This window comes from Lepisosteus platostomus, chromosome 6 (genome assembly GCF_059453375.1).
Source record: "Lepisosteus platostomus isolate fLepPlt1 chromosome 6, fLepPlt1.hap1, whole genome shotgun sequence".
NCBI lineage: Eukaryota > Metazoa > Chordata > Actinopteri > Semionotiformes > Lepisosteidae > Lepisosteus > Lepisosteus platostomus.
Genome location: NC_142616.1, coordinates 7,693,427 through 7,712,137, shown reverse-complemented (window position 1 = coordinate 7,712,137; position 18,711 = coordinate 7,693,427). Strand labels below are relative to the sequence as shown.

Below are 18,711 nucleotides of genomic sequence, written 5' to 3'. Positions count from 1 at the left end.
ACATTATTATTACACCAAATATCGTTTTGCTTTTGGTGTCAGGACTCATTTCTGAATGGGAGGAGCAGTCAGTGTGACCGTGTCTGAGTCATTACAGACTCACCTAGAGACGTTGCTGCAAGTTCTGAGTCATTTCTGAAAAAAAAACACAGCTTCCTGCTCATAATCACTCACAAGGAGAACAAAAACACCCACAAAATGTATAAAGAACAAGAGGAAGATTACACACAAGAGGAGGTCACTGTGTAGCCTTCCCTATGTGCTTTTTCATTATGGATTAAAAACTGATCTACTGTAAATGTAAAAGGAGTCACCTGGACTCAATGGAAAGAAAGCTTTTTGTCACGGCTCGTGAGAGAAGAGAAGCTCCAGGGTGATTCAGAGTGACTCCAATGGTAAGAACACTGGTTTGGATCACAGGTGTGAGTCCTACATCATCTCTGCTGAAAGTCTGGGCTTTCAGCCCTGAGCAGAGGTCCACGCCAGGTGGACCTCCACTGGAATCTGGTGGGTGGAGACAACCAGTGGATTGCGACCTTGTCCTCGAGATCTGGCAGTGCAAGCTGTGTCGCTTGTACCAGACGTGGCTACATTGGCTGCTGATCTCAGGGTGGAAACTGACGGATGACACAGCCATCACAGTGTCCTACAGTGTAAAGAGGCCATTGCATTTAGTGCAGGTCATGAAGAAAAACAGTGGCACGGACTCAGGCTCTTTTGTACCTGTGGCAGGCCGGCTAAAGCAAAGGGGTGCAGATAACAGCCAAACAACCACTAGAGGACACTACAGTGGGCCTTTTGAGTTTTCAATAATAATAAGACTTCCTCATACTTATACAGCACTTTTCTGGACACTCCACTCAGAGCACTTTACAGGTAATGGGGATCCCCTCCACCACCACCAGTGTGCAGCCCCATCTGGATGATGCTCTCCAGTTCTCTCCCCACACACCAGCTCTCAGTGGGGAGGAGAACAGAGTGATGAAGCCAGTTCAGAGATGGTGGTTATTAAGAGGCCATGACTGGTAAAGGTCAATGGGAAATTTGGCCAGGACAGCAGGGTAATACCCCTACACTTTTCTAGAAATGCCCTGGGATTTTTAATGAAGATGGAGAATCAGGACCTTGGTTTTACATCTCAATTGAAGGATGGTACAGTACACTATACTGGGGCATTAGGACCCACATAGACTTTAGGGTGAGCGCCCCCTACTGGCCCCACTAACACCTCTTCTAGCAGCAACCTGAGCTTTCCCAGGAGTCTCCCATCCAGGTACTGACCAGGCTCACACCTGCTGAGCTTCAGTGTATTGCCAGTTTTGAGTGATATAGGGTGATACAGCTGCTGGCTGCTGTTTTTATGAATGTAGACCTGGTTGAAGGGAGGAAACCTAAAAATATACTGCCACACGATTCTTGCCAAAAGTAAACTCGCATTTAAACATTGACCTTATCCTCCTCGGCATCCATCTCCTTCTCCAGTTGTCCACTTCTTTGAGAAGCACTCATGTTTGTGGGGATTTCAACAGGTGAAGCCCTGAGTTGTTTGGAATGGAGGCGTATCTATAACAATAAACTATAAGGTATATGTAGCATATTGCTTAAAAATCAATAAACACATAATACAATATTACTGAAATGAGCCTTTTTGTTGTTTATGAAACTCTTGACCCGGATAAAATTACAAGCACACTTCCTGAGGTGTACTCTGTGTTTACAAAGCCTTTTGTACTTATTATACTTATTGCAAGGTACTGTGTGTTATTTGTATTCATGTTATTGTATTCTATTTTCTCTATATAATATATTTTATATATGTCATAAGTTTTTATGAGGTTCCAAAATGTTAAGCATACCAATTAAAACATTTGCTCGCATTTAATATGGACAATGTGAACTTCCTCTGAATGACAAATAGAAATTGAAGTCGTTAGTCTGAAAATTATTTTTATTGCAATAACAAAAGTGATATGAAAGACAGTAATGAGTAGTCTGTGCATCAACAGATTGGTCATAAGCTGAAACCAGTGAGAAAACAACTGTTACTACTACTATCCATGCACCTATACTTATTTGCTTTGAAGATGAATATAATTTTTTTTTTCAAAATAAAAATAAGCATGTGAACAAAAATGTATCATGTATCTGTATTGATCAGATGCATCTGAAAACCGGAAATAATAGCTGATGATCAAATGTGTTCCCTCACTGTCTATCACCACTTTTACAAAAGATTTGCAGTACATTAAATTAGCTCAGGGCTTGCGTGACTACTATAGCTATGACCTGAGTCAACTGACATATTAGCAATATAGTAATTTTGCAAACGAAAGAAAAACCAGTTTTACAAATTCCTAAACTTAAATTTACAAAACTTGAAGGAATATCAAGATTTCACAAATCCAAGGAATATCGAACAAGAGAAACCTGGAGAATGGAAAAGAGGATGAAGAAGACTGGATGGGGTGAAGGGAAATTCCTCAAATTACAAACCCAGAGCTGCAATCGGAGTGCAGCACACGCAGGGACAGACTCTCCTAGTCTCAGCACAGCACAGTCTGATATCTGATATCCCAATCAGGTCTCCAGGTCTCCAGTTTTACGGCCGTATACAGAATGTACTTGGTGCTAAAAAATAAAAAATAAAATGAAATTATAAATACAGTTTTAAAGTGCAGCACGGTGAAAGTTTCTGGTTACCACTTCCAGGACCTAGTTGAAAAACCCAGAAACGTACAGTAAACATACAGTCAGTGTGGATTGAAATGCTAAATGTCTCAGGATGAGAATCACTTTGGTTTTTTGAAGAAAAAAAAACAGAAATGAAGAAATCGGTGTTGCTGTGCTCTAAGGTTGCTGCACTCTCTGCTAATGAGAGGTACATTAGGGTCAGATTTATTTATGAAAGCAGGCCATAAACCCTAGTCTGAGTGTTTGGACAGCTGGAATTCCATTGTCAACATGGAAAAGACAAATTCCTAATACAAGAAATTGTATGTGGCCAATAAAGTTTTGCTAAGCATTAAGCTTTTATGGACTTGTTGTTTTGAAAGTTAAATGCAGGTGGTTTGAAGATTCAAGTTCTACTTTTCAATCACCATGTGTCTCACTTGTTGGAATATGTCTTCTTCATTTTCATCTGCAACTTCAAGAGGTTGGTTTAATGATTCCATAAATACTTGCTGACAACAGTTACAATTTCATTTCATTCAATTCAATTTCTTATCTTATTATTGTTCTAATCTTTGTGACAAAGCAGTCAATTACCGGAAGCCGAATGAACAATGACTGTAGACATGGTGGTGGTCTTACCAAGGACTGTTACACGATAGATGTTGAGTCTGTGTTTTTTATCTTCTTTATCACTCAGTACAGCTGTGTAAATTCCACTGTTTCTGTGACTCAGGTTTGTTAGTGTAAGGGAATAATCCGTCTCCTTAAACACTACTTGATTCTTGTACAGGAATACGGTGTGTCCTCCATTCGCCATTTTCAGTATGGTAACCTCTGTGTTTTCTGTTTTCAGCATCCACTCCAACATGTTCATCTTTAAGTCCCCAGGTACGTCCACAGTCAGGGATAGAGAACTGCCTGGGATGGCGTAGATAATCTTTGCACGGTTCTTCTCTTCAGCTCTGTCATCTAGGAATGGAAAGGGGATCATACTTAATTGGTTGGGTGAAACAGATTTCATAATACATTTCTGTGCATCGTGGGGCTGGTTCCTCAGACCCATTTCAAAGACAAGGCCTGGCTTGATTCTTTCCTACAGAACACTGCAGCTATTCTGCAGTGAAATATAGTTTATTTTCTGCAAAGCTTTGTATCTTCCTTGACCTTCTTCATTCATAGCTTTATCATTTTAAACTTAACTTATAGCCAGCAGCCATATCACCCTGCAACTCACAACTGGCAACCTACTGAAGCTAAGCAGGTGTGAGCCTGGTCAGTACCTGGATGGGAGACCTCCTGGGAAAAACCAAGGTTGCTGCTGGAAGAGGTGTTAGTGGGTCCTAATGCCCCAGTATAGTGACGGGGACACTATACCGTAACTAGGTGCCGTCCTTTGGATGAGATGTAAAACTGAGGTCCTGTCTCTCTGTGGTCATCCTAGGGTGTTTCTCGAAAAGAGTAGGGGTGTAACCCTGGCATCCTGGCCAAATTTCCCATTCATGGCCTCCTAATAATCCCCCTCTATGAATTGGCTACATTACTCATCAGCTATCAGTGGGGGACTCCCCACTGATAGCTGATGTGTGGTGAGCGTTCTGGTGCACTACGGCTGCCGTCGCATCATCCAGGTGGATGCTGCACATTGGTGGTAGTGGAGTCCCCATTACCTGTAAAGCGCTTTGAGTGGAGTGTCCAGAAAAGCGCTATATAAGCGTAAGCTTATTGTTATTGTTTGTGTTAGGTGACACCAGACCACCACGTACTGTATGAATGTGCAAATTTCATCAGCACATGATTCAATTTCTGGAACAACTTTGTATTGTTTTTTATCGCAAACTCATCTCAGTAGATGATTTCACAACTAAAAACACAGCTCGGCCTTTCCTGTACCAATGACATAGATTGTGGCATTTTAGAATCCGGTGAAAAACAACACCATCACAAAAATATTTCAGCAATGATGGTCCATGAAGCAATTATGTCTTGCAGCTTGTCAAAATAAACCAGAAGCAACACAACCAACTATCCTTGCTTTTCTTTGCCAAATTCATCTTTCAGGGAAACAGGCTTCTGAAATGCAGAAGTTTTCTATTTCTTAGAAGCATGTTTTCAGTCTTTTTTTAGGTTATAAAGCGAAGAAGGCCATTAAGCCCGTCCAGCCCATTTTGTAGATAGAAGCTATAAATTCATTTCCTTGTTATTTCCACTTCGTTCCTCTGTTTTGTGTTTCATTGTTCATTCTGCAGACGTCTGCTGAGCTGACTTTATCGGTGTCTTTGAGGATTTTGAATACGTGTCAGCAATGTGCAGCTCTAACACTCAGTATCTGCCTGCAGCACAGAGCTCATTCTAGTTTCTAACACCATTGTTCTATTGCAGACATTTTTTAAAAAGCTCAATTACCGCTCAAGCTCGGGTGGAATGGAAACTAGACGTCTAGAAGAAGGATTGGTTATCACTGCTCATACCATCATCCAACCAGCAAGAAAATTATCCCTGGTAAAGACTCATAGCAATCTGGAGCCTGTCTTGGGTGTAAGGCAGTACTACATCATGGATGGGCTGACAGTGCATGACAAGGGATCACCCACAACTTCGAAACACTGATTAACATAGCCCAGCGGTACACAACTCCAGTCCAGGAGGGCTGTATTGTCTCAGCGTTTTCATTTCACCTGTGCTCTGTGTCACCGAACTGAGCTGATCATTAACAGAACCGGACCGGTTTAACACGTCTTTGCAAGAGGGGGAGGACATGAAAAGCCATGAACACAGGGAGGTCATGCAAACTCCACACAGGAATTAAACTGCAAGAGCTCGGAGGCCACTGTGTCCCCCACCCCTCTACTCTGTCTAAAGTCATCCTGAACTCAGTCTGGATCACTTCTGCCCGGGCAGCACAAAACTACTTGTTACTCGCAATTTGGGGGTGCAGTAGTCTTTTTTAATGGCAGAAAAGAAACTAAAACAAATAACAGTGTTGAAAAGTATAATAATGACAGATCTTCCTGTTTACCAGGAGGGGGAAAAAAGTGCACAGGAAGAACAGCTTTCATCAAAGCTAGATTAAAAATAAAGCACGAATAAACTAAGCACAATTAACCTGCTACAAGACAAAGACAAAGACGTGAAGGAAAGTGACTCCATGTTCATTGGCCACAAAAACAGCTTATTCTTTTAGCATCATCTGCTGGATCAAATCAAAACTACAGCAGGGACATTAATTTTTTTAATGCTGAACATCTCCATCTGCCATGATGAGTCCCTCAATCTTTGAGGGACACCCTAGTCACAAATTTTAATGAGTCTTATTTCCAAGTCTAAAGGCTAATGTTGAGTACAGTATGTGGTGCAATTGTCCTTTACTTGACTGTTTGCAATTTAAACAAACAGGCACCACTGAGAAGAAGCTGGGAGGTAAAAAGTGAGTAATGAGGTTTGCATGTTTACCAGTAAACCTTTACTTCTTGGGCGTTATGCCTGGGTGAGCCAGTGCTCGGTCTCCTCAAAAACAGGATCGCATTTGCAAGAGATGTAAAACTCCCAGAGATGTGCTCAGGCAGATTGTCAAAACTGCCTGCCTCCAAATAATGGGTGGTCATTCTATCAAGCACAAGCTATATAAATCCTGATCTGCCACCGATCTGGTGCTCTGTCATTGAGCTCCTGCCAACCTGGGTACTGCTCACAGCATTACTAACCCCTGACTCAAGAGGCCACTGTGCCTGAATCCTGTCTGAGAGAACCTCTGTCTGTGTTAAACCCTCTCTGCCTGTCTGCACCCTGTCTCTTTTGACAAGCAATGGACCAGTGGCAGGGATTCAAACTTCCTACCAGCAAGCCTGCGCAACCTCCTTGCCTGGACCAGCCCTGATAGCTGAGCTCACAGTTCTGCTAACGCTTTGCCCTGTCCTGCTCTGCACTGTTCTGTTCCTAAGGGAAATCCATGAATTCATCAAGTGTGTGCTCATGTGGCTTGTTTGTGAGATAAGCTATACTTGTTATGGTTAACCTCAAAGCTCCCTAATAGGAGAAGTTCGTTTAGGTTGTAATCTATTCTTTTTCATTCTTTGTGTCCTGAATATGCTGCAACAACGTTATGGAAAATTCACTCATATTTTTTTTTAATACTGCGATAACTGTAAACTGAGGTATCTTTAAAGGGTTCATATATAGGCCTACTTTCCAACATAGAATTAACCATAAACATGCACATGAAACTTAACAACACCAAAATATACATTTAATTATTGGACATTCATCACCACAAAGACAGAGTTTTTGGAGGATTTCTGGTGCCTCTGGTGATTTTTATATTTAACAGAATTAAAAATAATTCACCCTTTATCAACAAGCATTTTTATACTAAAAGAAAAACATTTCTGTGATACTTTAATGCATTTTATTGTATTGTGATACACTGTGTTTCCACTATAACAATCTTGTCAATGTAAATTTATTCAGCAGCCCCACAGTGCCTCTTAGAGTACAGGATAACATACCTAATATAGTCTGTATTATATATATTACATATAGCCCATACCCCTCTTTTCCTCTAAGTCCATTAGATTTAGTCAGAATCCCTTTGCTGCTTAGAGCTGTTAAGCCGCTCATCAGGGGGAATTCTGCCATGAGGATATGCAACAAGGCTGTAACTTCTACTCTCCCACTTATCTCTTGCCTGTCCTGCTGCATAGCTCACATTCACTTATGTCAGTTTTTGTAAAGACAGCACTTCAGGCTGGGAAATTTTGATCAAATATATTAGTACATTCGGATAGTCTTGATAGTATTGTTTTCACTGAGTGGAGACCATTTGCTGATCAATACTATTATCCATGTATCAGCACAGATGGAACAAGGAGTGCGAACAGAGTCTTCCAACAGTTCCACTTGAGTCACATGCAGTCTCACACACTGCAAGACTCAGACTGTATTAGTATGCTGCGACCCACTATGCCTTCCTCCAAAAGCTCACACCTGAAGAAGGCTCCACGGCCGAAACATTGTGTTCTCTTTCTTCTTTTTTTCAGCATGGAATAAACCTATTACTTGTTCCTTTGCAGCCTACGCATGCTGACGCGGCTACCCACCTGAACTACAGCTGCTTGCAATGGTGTCTCACACTAACACAGGCTCACGGACATTTGCAAAGGCGTACAATTACCTACCAGTACCTGGATATAAACTCCAGATCCTATCAGATTATATTATTATAATGAAAAATCTTAACCCAAGTCCTTGCCTCATTCCAGCCCCACGTTGCACCAGTAGTATTTATGAGATGTTCTTCTCTGGACAGACAGCAGCAGAAGCTGTTAAATGATAAATCTGTGTTCATATACAGTATCAGTGCCTTAGACCGAGGAGAGCTTTGCATTACCCTGGCTGTTTAGTACTGTAGGTACAAAACCACAGCTCGCCTTACTTAAAAAAAACCTGTAAATCACCTCACCAAGTCAACTCTGTATTTCATAGAATGTGGATTTACAGTCGCCACATACAATCATCAGGACCTGAGAAAGAAAATTCTCAACTATGCAAAAAAGCTGCACTTGAAAGGATTTTGCTTAATTGGAAAGTTATCAGTGTTGAATGAGGAAATGATGATTGTGAATAGTTCTGGCATGACATTAGGTACCCCCATTAGAAGCACATTTCCTGCAAACATGTAGAAACAATATCAGAAATTGACAATATTGATGAATGCCCTTTGTTCCCAGCTTTTGAAGATCTGACATTTGAAGCACAAGGTTTTAGCAGATTGCAAAATGATTACCACATGGATTGAGGGCAGTTCTTGGAGTATCTTCAGGAACATAAAAGTAAACATATATTTCAGATACTATTCGAGGATTGATGGAAAAACTGACTTGTAATATTTGTATACATTTTTTCAGTCTAGACTTCATATTGTCCACTTATAAGTAAAAACAAAAACATATGCACACAGAAACTGCTTAGTAGTAGCACTTAAAATTTTAAAACACATACAGTACCTTGGGGGATTAATCTGTAAATCACAATGTTCTTATCTTTTCCATGTATGTCCTGTGTTATCGCTGTGTAAATTCCTCTATTTGACTCCTCCAGTTTAAGAATTCGAAGAGAGAAATTTGTCTCATAAAACATAAGTTTCTCCTTAAATTGAGGAAAAATTTCGAATTCATTATTCTTTAATGTGTATTCCACTATAGTTTTGGTATTATTAAACTTCCAGTAAAATCGTCGGAATTCTGCCGGCTTCACTCCTCCCACATCCAGAAGGAAAGACTTTCCTTTTAAACCATAGCGGTCGATTACTTGTTCAGATTCAGTACCTGGAAATGGAAAGAGACACCATGAAATATCCCCAGTCTTAAACTTCTATGTATAGTCCTTACAAGTCTTTCACGTCTTCACGTGGCACAAAGACAAATTTTAAAGATACAGCATTTACTCTCTCCTGTTTGATACACATTTTGAAATCCCATAACTGGGATTTGTCAGTAGTATTTGTGAATGATTAAGGCATACTAACACTTGACACAAGACCCGTTTCTCAAATGCTGGAAAAGATAAACACACACTACAGATCATTAATTTGGCATAGTTTAAGGAAATTCTCAATTTCACCATAGGAGAAGCACCAACATTTCTATTTGTATAGTAGGTCTTTATATAACTAGAACACATAAAACAGCCTCTAGAAGATCAAGGTGTTCTAATGTTTATACAAATATTCAGATTTTAAAACAATGAAAAATCTTAAAAATGCATATATTTTTATCCAATGCAAAATTGCTTATTAATTACATAAATTTGACAAATATAGGACATGTGGTGGTAATAATAAAAACAAAACCACAATGGGGAATACAAACACATTCCTAACCAAACTCCCAAATGCATTTTCACTTTTCATGCCTGTACTATTAGAATTTTCTGTTTACTTTTTATATTCCTTTTTTTTATTTAAACAATCTGTTCTCTTTCTGCTGGCAAAAATACAGATCTATAAATACAAAATGAATTTAAATTCTAGTGAAGAAAGGATGTACTGTGCCATGTAATGTGCCCATCAACAGCCAAAGAAATAGAATGCACATGCACATACTGTACTGTACAGTATGTAACGCCATTTTTAACTGACGTAGAAGGCAACTACTTCCTATTTTGCAGTCTGACCCCTGTTCCTGTAAAGCACCCATGATGAAGAAAAAAAGAGATGTTTCCAACAAATACCACTACTTGTTAACTCTGCATGCTGATCTGAGACTGTAAACCGGGTGTAGCTAACAGGGCAGAGCAGTACTGGGTAGCTGTGCCACTAAGCAAGGTGGGAAAACAGGTTCAGTGCAATACCATTGGTTTGCAACAACATGGTGACTTACAGCACTTTCACAAAATGCTTCATTCAAAATTGGCCATTATTTTCTACACGGTCAATTTATTTATTTTGTAACCGAGATTTAATAACCAGTCTGAGAAATTGGGACTGCAGTTCCCCTTTAATTGAGGTGATCATTAACAGAGCCGGACCGGTTTAACACGTCTTTGCAAGAGGGGGGAGGACATGAAAAGCCATGAACACGGGGAGGTCATGCAAACTCCACACAGCTGCTGCCCCTGCCAGAAATTAAACTGCAAGAGCTCGGAGGCCACTGTGTCCCCCACCACTGCTCGGCTCTGTCTTAAGTCATCCTGAACTCAGTCTGGATCACTTCTGCCCGGGCAGCACAAAACTAACTGTCATTCCTAGTTTCAGGTGCTTTAATCATCATTTGAAATGGCTGAAAAGAAACTAAAACATCATAATAATATTGTATTGTCAATAATAATATTGTGTAATATAATACAATTGTTGGAAAATATAATAACGGAAGATCTTCCAGTTTAACAGCAGGGAGGAAAAGTGTACAGGAAGAAAAGCTTTCATAAAAGATAAACATAATCCCCAATTAAAGTAAGCACAGTTTACCTGCTGCAGCACAAAGGATCAATAAAGACGTGAAGGACAGTGACTCCATGTTGCAGGATTTCATTTCCTGGTTTGTTGACCTAGTCAGTAGTCCACCCAAACTAACAGATCATTCTTTTACCATCACCTTCTGGATCAAATGAAAACTACAGCTGCATGTAGAACTATTACTTCTTCAAAGAGAACCACATGCTGAACGTCTCTATTGGTCATGTTGGGTTCCTCAATCTTTCAGGGACATCTTAGTGACCTATGTCAATGAGTCTTGTTTACAACTCTAAAGACTTATGTTGAGTATGTGGTGCAATTGACCTTTACTTGACTGTTTTCAATTTAAACAAACAGGCATAACTAACAGGCACCACAGAGATAAGATGCTGGGAGGTGAAGAGTGAGCAATGAGTTTTGCATGCATTAAAGCATACTACATACATGTATAGCATACATGACACAAGACCTGTTTCTCCAATGTTTGAAAAAATAAACACATACAAAAGATAAGTGAAAAAAAGCACTTGATTAATCAAACTAGTACACTTTTGTTATCCTTAAAAAGACTACCGTCACCAATCAACCAGTAATAGGCAGTAAAGGTGTGTGGTCCTGACTAACACAGGCCAGGCTGTTCAGGGTTGAAACCTGAGACTACAGATCAGGATAGGGAAACTTGGGACAGTCACACAGGTACACTTGAATTACATGTACTGAAATCCCTTTCCTTCCCCCCAAGTCCCAGGAGTTAACAATTTTCCTGCTAGTTCCCATCTATCCCAGCATGCACTCCTGGGGCTGACATCACCAGCCCCATTACTTGTCCGCTCAGTGCCCCATCCCCGCCTGATGAGGGCGCTACAGGATTAACAAAGACGCAAAGGAAATTGACTCCATGTGGCGGATTTCACTTCCTGTTTTGTTGCGCCACTTTGCCACTGAAACTTAACAGATCGTTCTTTAACCGCCACCTAGTGAATCAAATGAAAGCTACAGCCATGTGCAGGGATGACATCACATTTAATCAATGAGCATGTGCTGAGTATCTCCATTTGTCATGCTGGGTCTCTAATGGGTGTCAGTGAGCAGTGTGGCCTTCATCATATACTGTCCATGGTCAAATTGGCCTTTACTTGCCTGTTTGCAGGTGAAACACAGGTTAGAGCACACCGCAAAGAAGGAGCTGGCCCCTAAAGTGTGTGACATTAGCTTGGCACGTTTGTCAGTAAACTTCTCACTTCTGGCTAGACAGAAAAACTCTGGTCTAAGATGTTGTTTTCATCTGTTCTGGCTAAACTATTATTCCTAGAATCATTTAGGTGTGTGGCGTTCGTGAGAGAAACTACATTTGGTGTGGTTGACCTCAATACTGTAATAGGAGAACTTCCTTTTAGTTCTTGTATTGTTTCTTGCCTGCTCTTTGGGTCCTGAAGATGCTCTTGCACTGACTCATCTATTGTTTTTTTTAAATACATGTGGAAATGGAATCTAAAATATTTTTAAAGGGTTTAGATATAGGCCTACATATGACCTAAATTAACATCAGAAGAACTAAACATTCACATGAAACTTAACAGCACAAATATACATTTACATGTTGGACATCTATCACCGTCAAGAAGAAGCATCTATCATTTGAAAGATTTTGGGTGTCTTTTTTGGTTTTACATAATCCAGGCTCGTTTACACCTAAATCCTGTGTGAATGGTAATGTTCATTTTTCATGCTGAGTACACATTGCTTATTGACTTAAAAAACTTTAGACTTCAATTTCCTCATGATATGAAACACTAATAGAGTTTAATTTTTTTTTCCCTGCTGTGCTGTAAATCTGTTCTTAATCTTCTACCCAATCAATATGCATCTGTAAAGGAAAATATTCTTAAACACTCTCAAATAATTACTCTAATTTGTTAGAGGTGCGGTATGGCTGTGAAATATTCCTTAGTACTGTTGGGGATCATGGGAACCCTAGGCAATTTAACAGAAGAACAATGACATACCCATTATTTTTATGGCAAGCATATCTATATTAAAATGAAAATTTCAGTAATAGTTTCATACACTTTATTTTATTGTAATACACTATGTTACCACTATAATTAATTTCTCATTGAGCTCAACAGTCCCTCATGGGTACTGCATAACAAATCTAATATAGTCTGTATAACATACTGGCACGCCCTCTGCAGCCAGAGGGCGCTCCTACTCTGTCCTGTCCCTAGTTTCCTGTGCTTTGCTGTCCTTCCAATGTCTCTCTCTCTGGGGCTATATATTTCCAGGTCACTCATTCACCTTCGCTCAGCATTGATGTTCGGATGTCCTGAGACCCACCTAGCACCAGGCCGCCGCTCTGTCCTGCAATTTAAGAAAAACAAAAGTTGCTGTTTTCAGACCTGACCCGACGCTGACCTGAGTCTGATACAAAGACAGGGATGGCATAAAAAAAACTCATGGATAGCCGTGGATAGAAACATAAAGTATACGTCAACAAAACAAATCAAAATTAACAGCCAAATGAAGTAGAGGACAAAACATAACCTGGCTTCTTTCAAAACATGACTAGATGGGATGCTGGGATCAATTAACTCTAAAACAAATTTCCCCTAAGGGACATTAAAGCTTGAATGAAAACTACAAAACATGCTAGATGGGCCAAATGACTTATACTCTTTTGGTAGTCATATGTCTTACGGCCCCCCAGTGGTAGTTTCCAGTATTCTTCTTCTTCTGCTTCTTCTTCGCATTTTCCCACTTATGTGGGGTCTGCATGTTTGCACCGATTTTTCCACTTCGTACGGTCTGCGGCGTCCCGGCAGGAGACTTTTGCGAGGCGCATGTCGCCTTTCAGCCGATCCAGCCAGCGCAGAAATGGTCGCCCATGGGGCCGATGGCCTTCCATATTCAATTCGAGGGCTGTCTTTGCCATTGATGTGTCATTGCTGCGGAGCATGTGTCCATACCATCGCAGGCGCGATTCCCTCATTTTCTCAGTGACTGGGGCGACTCTGAGTGTTTTCGCACCTCTTCATTCATGACATGGTCTAGTCTTGTCAAGCCAAGGGTCCATCGCAGCATCTTCATTTCCATCTTATGGAGTGCCTGTTCATGTTTCTTTGTTGTTGGCCAGCATTCAGTTCCGTATAGGGCCACTGGTCTGACCACTGAGTGGTAGGCTTTGGATTTTAGGCGCAAAAGGATCTTCTTGTCGCACAGTACTCCAGTGACCTGCCGCCATTTCATCCAAGCGGCACTGACTCGCGTCTTGGCGTCTTGGAGGGTAGTGCAGTCGGAATTGACACGTGAGCCTAGGTACTTGAAACTGGGTCACTTTGTTCAGTTGGACCCCACCAGCTGCGATTGTGCCATCGGTTTGATCACCGCATTCGAGGTACTCCGTCTTCTTGATGTTCAGTTTCATCAGAATCGTTCAAGGCACATCTTCCACTCTTGAACTTGCTGTTAGAGGCCGTGTCGCGTTTCACTTGTTATCAAAACATCGTCGGCATACAATTGCGTCCATGGATATCTTTGGTCACTGTATCCATGCAAAGTATGAAGAGCAGAGGAGACAAGGCTGAGCTTTGGTGGATGCCAACATTGATCGGGAAGGTGTCTGAGGTTCCAGCTGCGCAACGTACTGAGCTAGTGGCCTTTTGGTACAGGAGCTTTGTCCAGCTGACATAGGCTACGGGGACGTGGTGCTGTCGCAGTGCCAGCCAGATGAGATCGTGCGGTACCCTGTCGAATGCCTTTTCCAGGTCGAGAAATGCCATGTGGATCGTTTTCCTCTTCTCGTGGTGCCTTTCCATCAGTAGGCGGGCTGCGTGTATGGCGTCTGTTGTTCCGCAGTTTTTCACAAAGCCGCATTGGTTTGGCGAGATATCGACGATGGTTCTTAGTTGTGCGTCCAGCACACACTCAAAAATTTTCATTGTATGGCACAGCAGCCGGATCGGGCTGTAATTGGAGCAGTCGTTAACGTCGCCTTTGCCTTTCCAAATTGGCACTGTCGTGCTGGTTTCCCATGTTTCCAGGGGTGCCTTTTTCTTGATGATCTTGTTGAAGAGGTCCGTGAGGCATTCTGCTCCTTGTGCTCCATGACGTCCGGCCCAGTTGCTTTGCCACTTTTCATCTTGTTGATGGCGGTGGTTACTTCTGCGATTGTGATGGCGGGTACTGGGCTGGAGGTGGTATCGGCTGTTGGTAGCGGAGGATGCGGAAATTCCTCGTTGCATATTTTCTCTGAATAGTTCTTCCAGCGCCGGAGGATGTCTTTTGACTTCTGCAGCATCTGCCCATTTTCATTTTTGATGTTGATGACATGTCCTAGGTCTTGTGTGGCGCAATCGCGTGCGCGGGCGAGTTTGTAGATTGTTTGCCCCAACACGCGTGTCCAGCTGGTCATTGAGGTCCTGGTAGTGCGCCACCTTTGCAGTCGCCACGGTTCGCTTTGCGATGGATTTCAGTGCTCGGTATCATACAAGATCGTCTGGGCATTTTGTCTGCCACCAGGTCTTGTAGGCGTCCTTTTTTGCCTTGGTTGCCTGCTGTACATCGTCATTCCACCACCAGGTCTGTTTGTCAATAAAGCGCAGATTTGGTTTTGTGGCTCCCAGGGTGGTTGCGGCGCATGTCTTGACGTGTTCAGCCAGGTCATTCCAATCTTCGCCAACTGTTGATCTTGGATTGGGCACCAATGGTCCTAGTGTCGCCTTCACGACAGCTCGATGTTCTGGTAATTTCCACCATTTGATGCGTTCAATCTTGATGATTGGTCGTGCTGGGGTTTGGACTAGCCGGACTTTGGCATCCAACACCAGTAGCCGATATTGTGGGGAGATGCTGTCTTACTTTGGTGTCGGTGACCATTTTGAGGTCTCGTTGTCTCACCACCCAGTAGTCGATCTGAGATGTTCGACCGCCACTGTAGTAGGTGATGAGGTGTGATTCCTGCTTTTTGAAGAAGGTGTTGGTGATGGCCAGATCCCAGGCTTCCGCGTGCTCCAGGATCTGGGTGCCGCCTTCATTACGGTTGCCGTGTCCTTGTCCGCCATGGTTACGATTGAAATTATCCTTTGCTCGGCCAACATGCCCTTTGAGGACTCCGCCAATGAAAAGAATTTCGCTGTCATCGATGGCTTGGATGTGCGTTTCGAGGTCGTGCCAAAATTTCTCTTTCTCCTCGTCTGGGCAGCCAGCCTGCGGTGCATAGCATGACACAACGCGCAGTGTGCTGGTTCCCATGCTGATTTTGGTGGACATGAGGCAGTCGGTGATTCAGGCTACTTTGGTGACGCTGTCGCGGATCCACTGGCTTACGACCACACCGACTCTATTTTGTGCCGTTTTCTTGCCGTGGTAGATCAGCTTATAGCCTTCTCCGATTTCTCTTGATTTTGCGCCAGCCCATTTGGTGTCTTGAACGCAGGCGATGTCCACTTTTCGCTCCTTCAGGGAATTGGCCAGTTCTCGGCTTCGGCCCGTCATTGTTCCGATGTTGATGGTCGCCAGCCGGATCCTTTTTGGCTGTTGCTGTTGTTGATGATGATGATGAAGATGATGATGGTGGTGATGATGGACTAGCTTCTTTAACCGGCTCCGTCCTTGAGTAGGTAGCGCCTGCCCATTTCTCACAGCGTCCGGGCGAAGACACTGCGCGTCGCCTGCGGGGGACACCCTACCATTTCCCATATGTCGTTGAGTTGTCGTGTGCATTTTGACGCAACAAGAAATTTTTCTTCAGCCGGCTTGTTGCACTGCCTGTCGCTGAAGTCCCTCCTCCTTTTGCAAACGGGCTTGGGACCGTCTATTGCGGAGTTACTGGTAGTTTCCAGTATTATCCTTGTTATATTTCATGCAGCCAGACTGAATTGAATTAACCTTAATTGCCCCCAAAATAATTTGTTTTGCACATCAGGAGCTCATAAACATATAATACGGATGACAATAACACAGTACAATACCATAATACAAAACAACATTCAACAAAGTCACTCAATCAGAACTCTTCCAGTACCAAAAGATTAAAAAAACAGATAATTAGCTTGTGAAGACTCTAAAAGCAATTAAGATAACATTATTCTACCTGCCAGCAAGTTTTCTGTGTTCAGAAATTAAATGCATTTACATGTAAAAGAAGTATAGTAGATGCTTTCTAGTAGTGCTCTCTAGTCTCTAGTTTTTAGTCTTTATAGAGGGGATCTTTAATCTCCTCACAGAGGGTAGGAGAGTATAGTTATAAAAAGAGTGGATGAGAAGAGACATCTAAGATTGTAGATCCCGACATACTGTAGTTTTGGTAAATATCAATATCACCATCAACATCATCATCATCATCATTTTACACACCACTGTTATCAGTCTTTATAATTAATTAATAATTGCTTAGGCTTATATAGTGCTTTTCTGGACACTCCACTCAAAGCGCTTTACAGGTAATGGGGATCCCCTCCACCACCAGCGTGCAGCCCCACCTGGATGATGTACTCTCACCACACACCAGCTCTCAGTGGGGAGGAAAGCAGAATGATGAAGCCAGTTCACAGATGGGGTTTTTCGAGAAACACCCTGGGATTTTTAATGATCACGGAGAGTCAGAACCTTGGTTTTACTTCTCATCTGAGGGATGGCACCTTTTTACAGTACAGTGTCCTTGTCACTATACTGGGGCATTAGGACCCACCCAGACCATAGGGTGAGCACTCCATCTAGGTACTGACCAGGCTCTCACCTGTTAAGGTTTAGTGGGGCTGTCAGTTGTGAGTTGCAGGGTCATATTGCTTCATATAGGTACTTAGGTGTACACCTAGACAATAACCTGTGCTGGACTACTCATGTTGAGAGTTTTTGCTCCTGAGTTCAGCTGCGCTTATATTTCCTGAGAAGTCTAAGAGTGTTTGGGGTTTGACAGGAAGTGATACTACTCTTTTACCATACTGTAATCAAGAGTATTATCAGATATGGTATTACAGTGTGGTTTGGTAATCTATCAGTTCATTTAAAATCACAAATTACCCGTCTCATCCAAACAGCTTTGAAGGTCATGGGAGTGAATCAGCACCCCTTCCTGCAGACAATCTTTGAAAAATCCATAATCAATCAGGCAGAAAACCATTAGAGGAGATCCTTCCCACATCCTCAATTCTGAATACCAACTTCTTCTTTCTGGCAAATGTTTTACGATTCACAAACAGATACAAACATTCCTTTGTTCCACTATCCATTAAAGCTGTCAACGCAAATGACAAGGATAAACACAATTTTTGACCTTTACAATCCACGTGTGTGCAATGTGTTTTGTAATGCGTTATAAATGTTATATGTTGTTATGTGTTATACATGTGCAATAGAGTGATGTGCAATGTGTTTTGGGGTGTGTGCATTCTATTTAAATATACAGGAGTGCTGTGTGTCCACAAAAAAATTCCCTCAGGGGACAATAAATCTTATCTTATATGGCAGGGTTGGTCAGCCTATTACTGGGTGTCACTCCTTGTGACCTGTCTGCTTTAGACAGACACTGGGAAGGGATAATCAGTCAGTACAAACAAAAAACACACAGCCTCACCCATAAACCCATAACTAATGTATTACAAAACATGACACTGGACAGCAGATGTCTGAACACAAATGGTAAAAAAAGACCATGAAACTCCACTACCCCAACCAAACGGCCAATATGAAACCAGTGTGGAGTTAAGAGAATGAAAGAAGCTGTCCATTGGGAACCAGCTGGAGATGTGCAGACTCCCAGGAGAAACTTGAAAATACAGAACAGGGAGAAAGAAGAATTTATCCACCGACCAGCTGGTGGTACTGTGAGGGAAGCTGGAATTTATTCATTCGGCTTTTATTTTTGAGAGCAAGCTTTTTTTTTTTGAAGGAGGAAAAGAAAATAACAAACATGAAAAATGAACAGAAACACAAGGAGTTCATATACGAATACAGAAAGCAAACAAAACAAATGAGCTTAGTAATAAACTAACTAAGTAATAAGCAGGCCGGATCCTGGATGTTTTAGTCCGGGTTTAGTTAAACAGGACTCTCAGGATGAACTCTGTATCTATGCAGAATTAGCCTGCAAC

The 18,711-nt window shown here is 41.9% G+C and overlaps 1 protein-coding gene and 2 pseudogenes across 1 annotated transcript; 1 reads left to right on the top strand and 2 right to left on the bottom strand.

The window, feature by feature from the left end:
- Positions 1–1,934: 1,934 nt before the first annotated feature.
- Positions 1,935–10,765, bottom strand: LOC148659984 (uncharacterized). Its single transcript, XM_088634005.1, has 4 exons — positions 10,634–10,765; positions 8,673–8,993; positions 3,313–3,642; positions 1,935–2,628 (listed from the first exon to the last, which is right to left on the bottom strand). Exons 1-4 carry the CDS (start codon positions 10,695–10,697, stop codon positions 2,600–2,602), a joined length of 744 nt encoding a protein of 247 aa, XP_088490131.1. The 5' UTR covers positions 10,698–10,765; the 3' UTR covers positions 1,935–2,599.
- Positions 7,304–8,552, top strand: LOC148659985 (RWD domain-containing protein 2A pseudogene; annotated as a pseudogene).
- A 3,942-nt stretch (positions 10,766–14,707) lies between the features above and the next one.
- Positions 14,708–16,413, bottom strand: LOC148659983 (uncharacterized; annotated as a pseudogene).
- Positions 16,414–18,711: the final 2,298 nt, after the last annotated feature.

Coding starts and splice junctions, on each gene's coding strand:
- LOC148659984 (XM_088634005.1), bottom strand. CDS start 10,697: ATGAAATCCTGCAACATGGAGTCACTGTCCTTCACGTCTTTATTGATC. Junction 8,994..10,633: donor GATCCTTTGTGCTGCAGCAG/GTAAACTGTGCT, acceptor TTCCATTTCCAG/GTACTGAATCTGAACAAGTA. Junction 2,629..3,312: donor CTATCGTGTAACAGTCCTTG/GTAAGACCACCA, acceptor TTTATTTTTTAG/CACCAAGTACATTCTGTATA.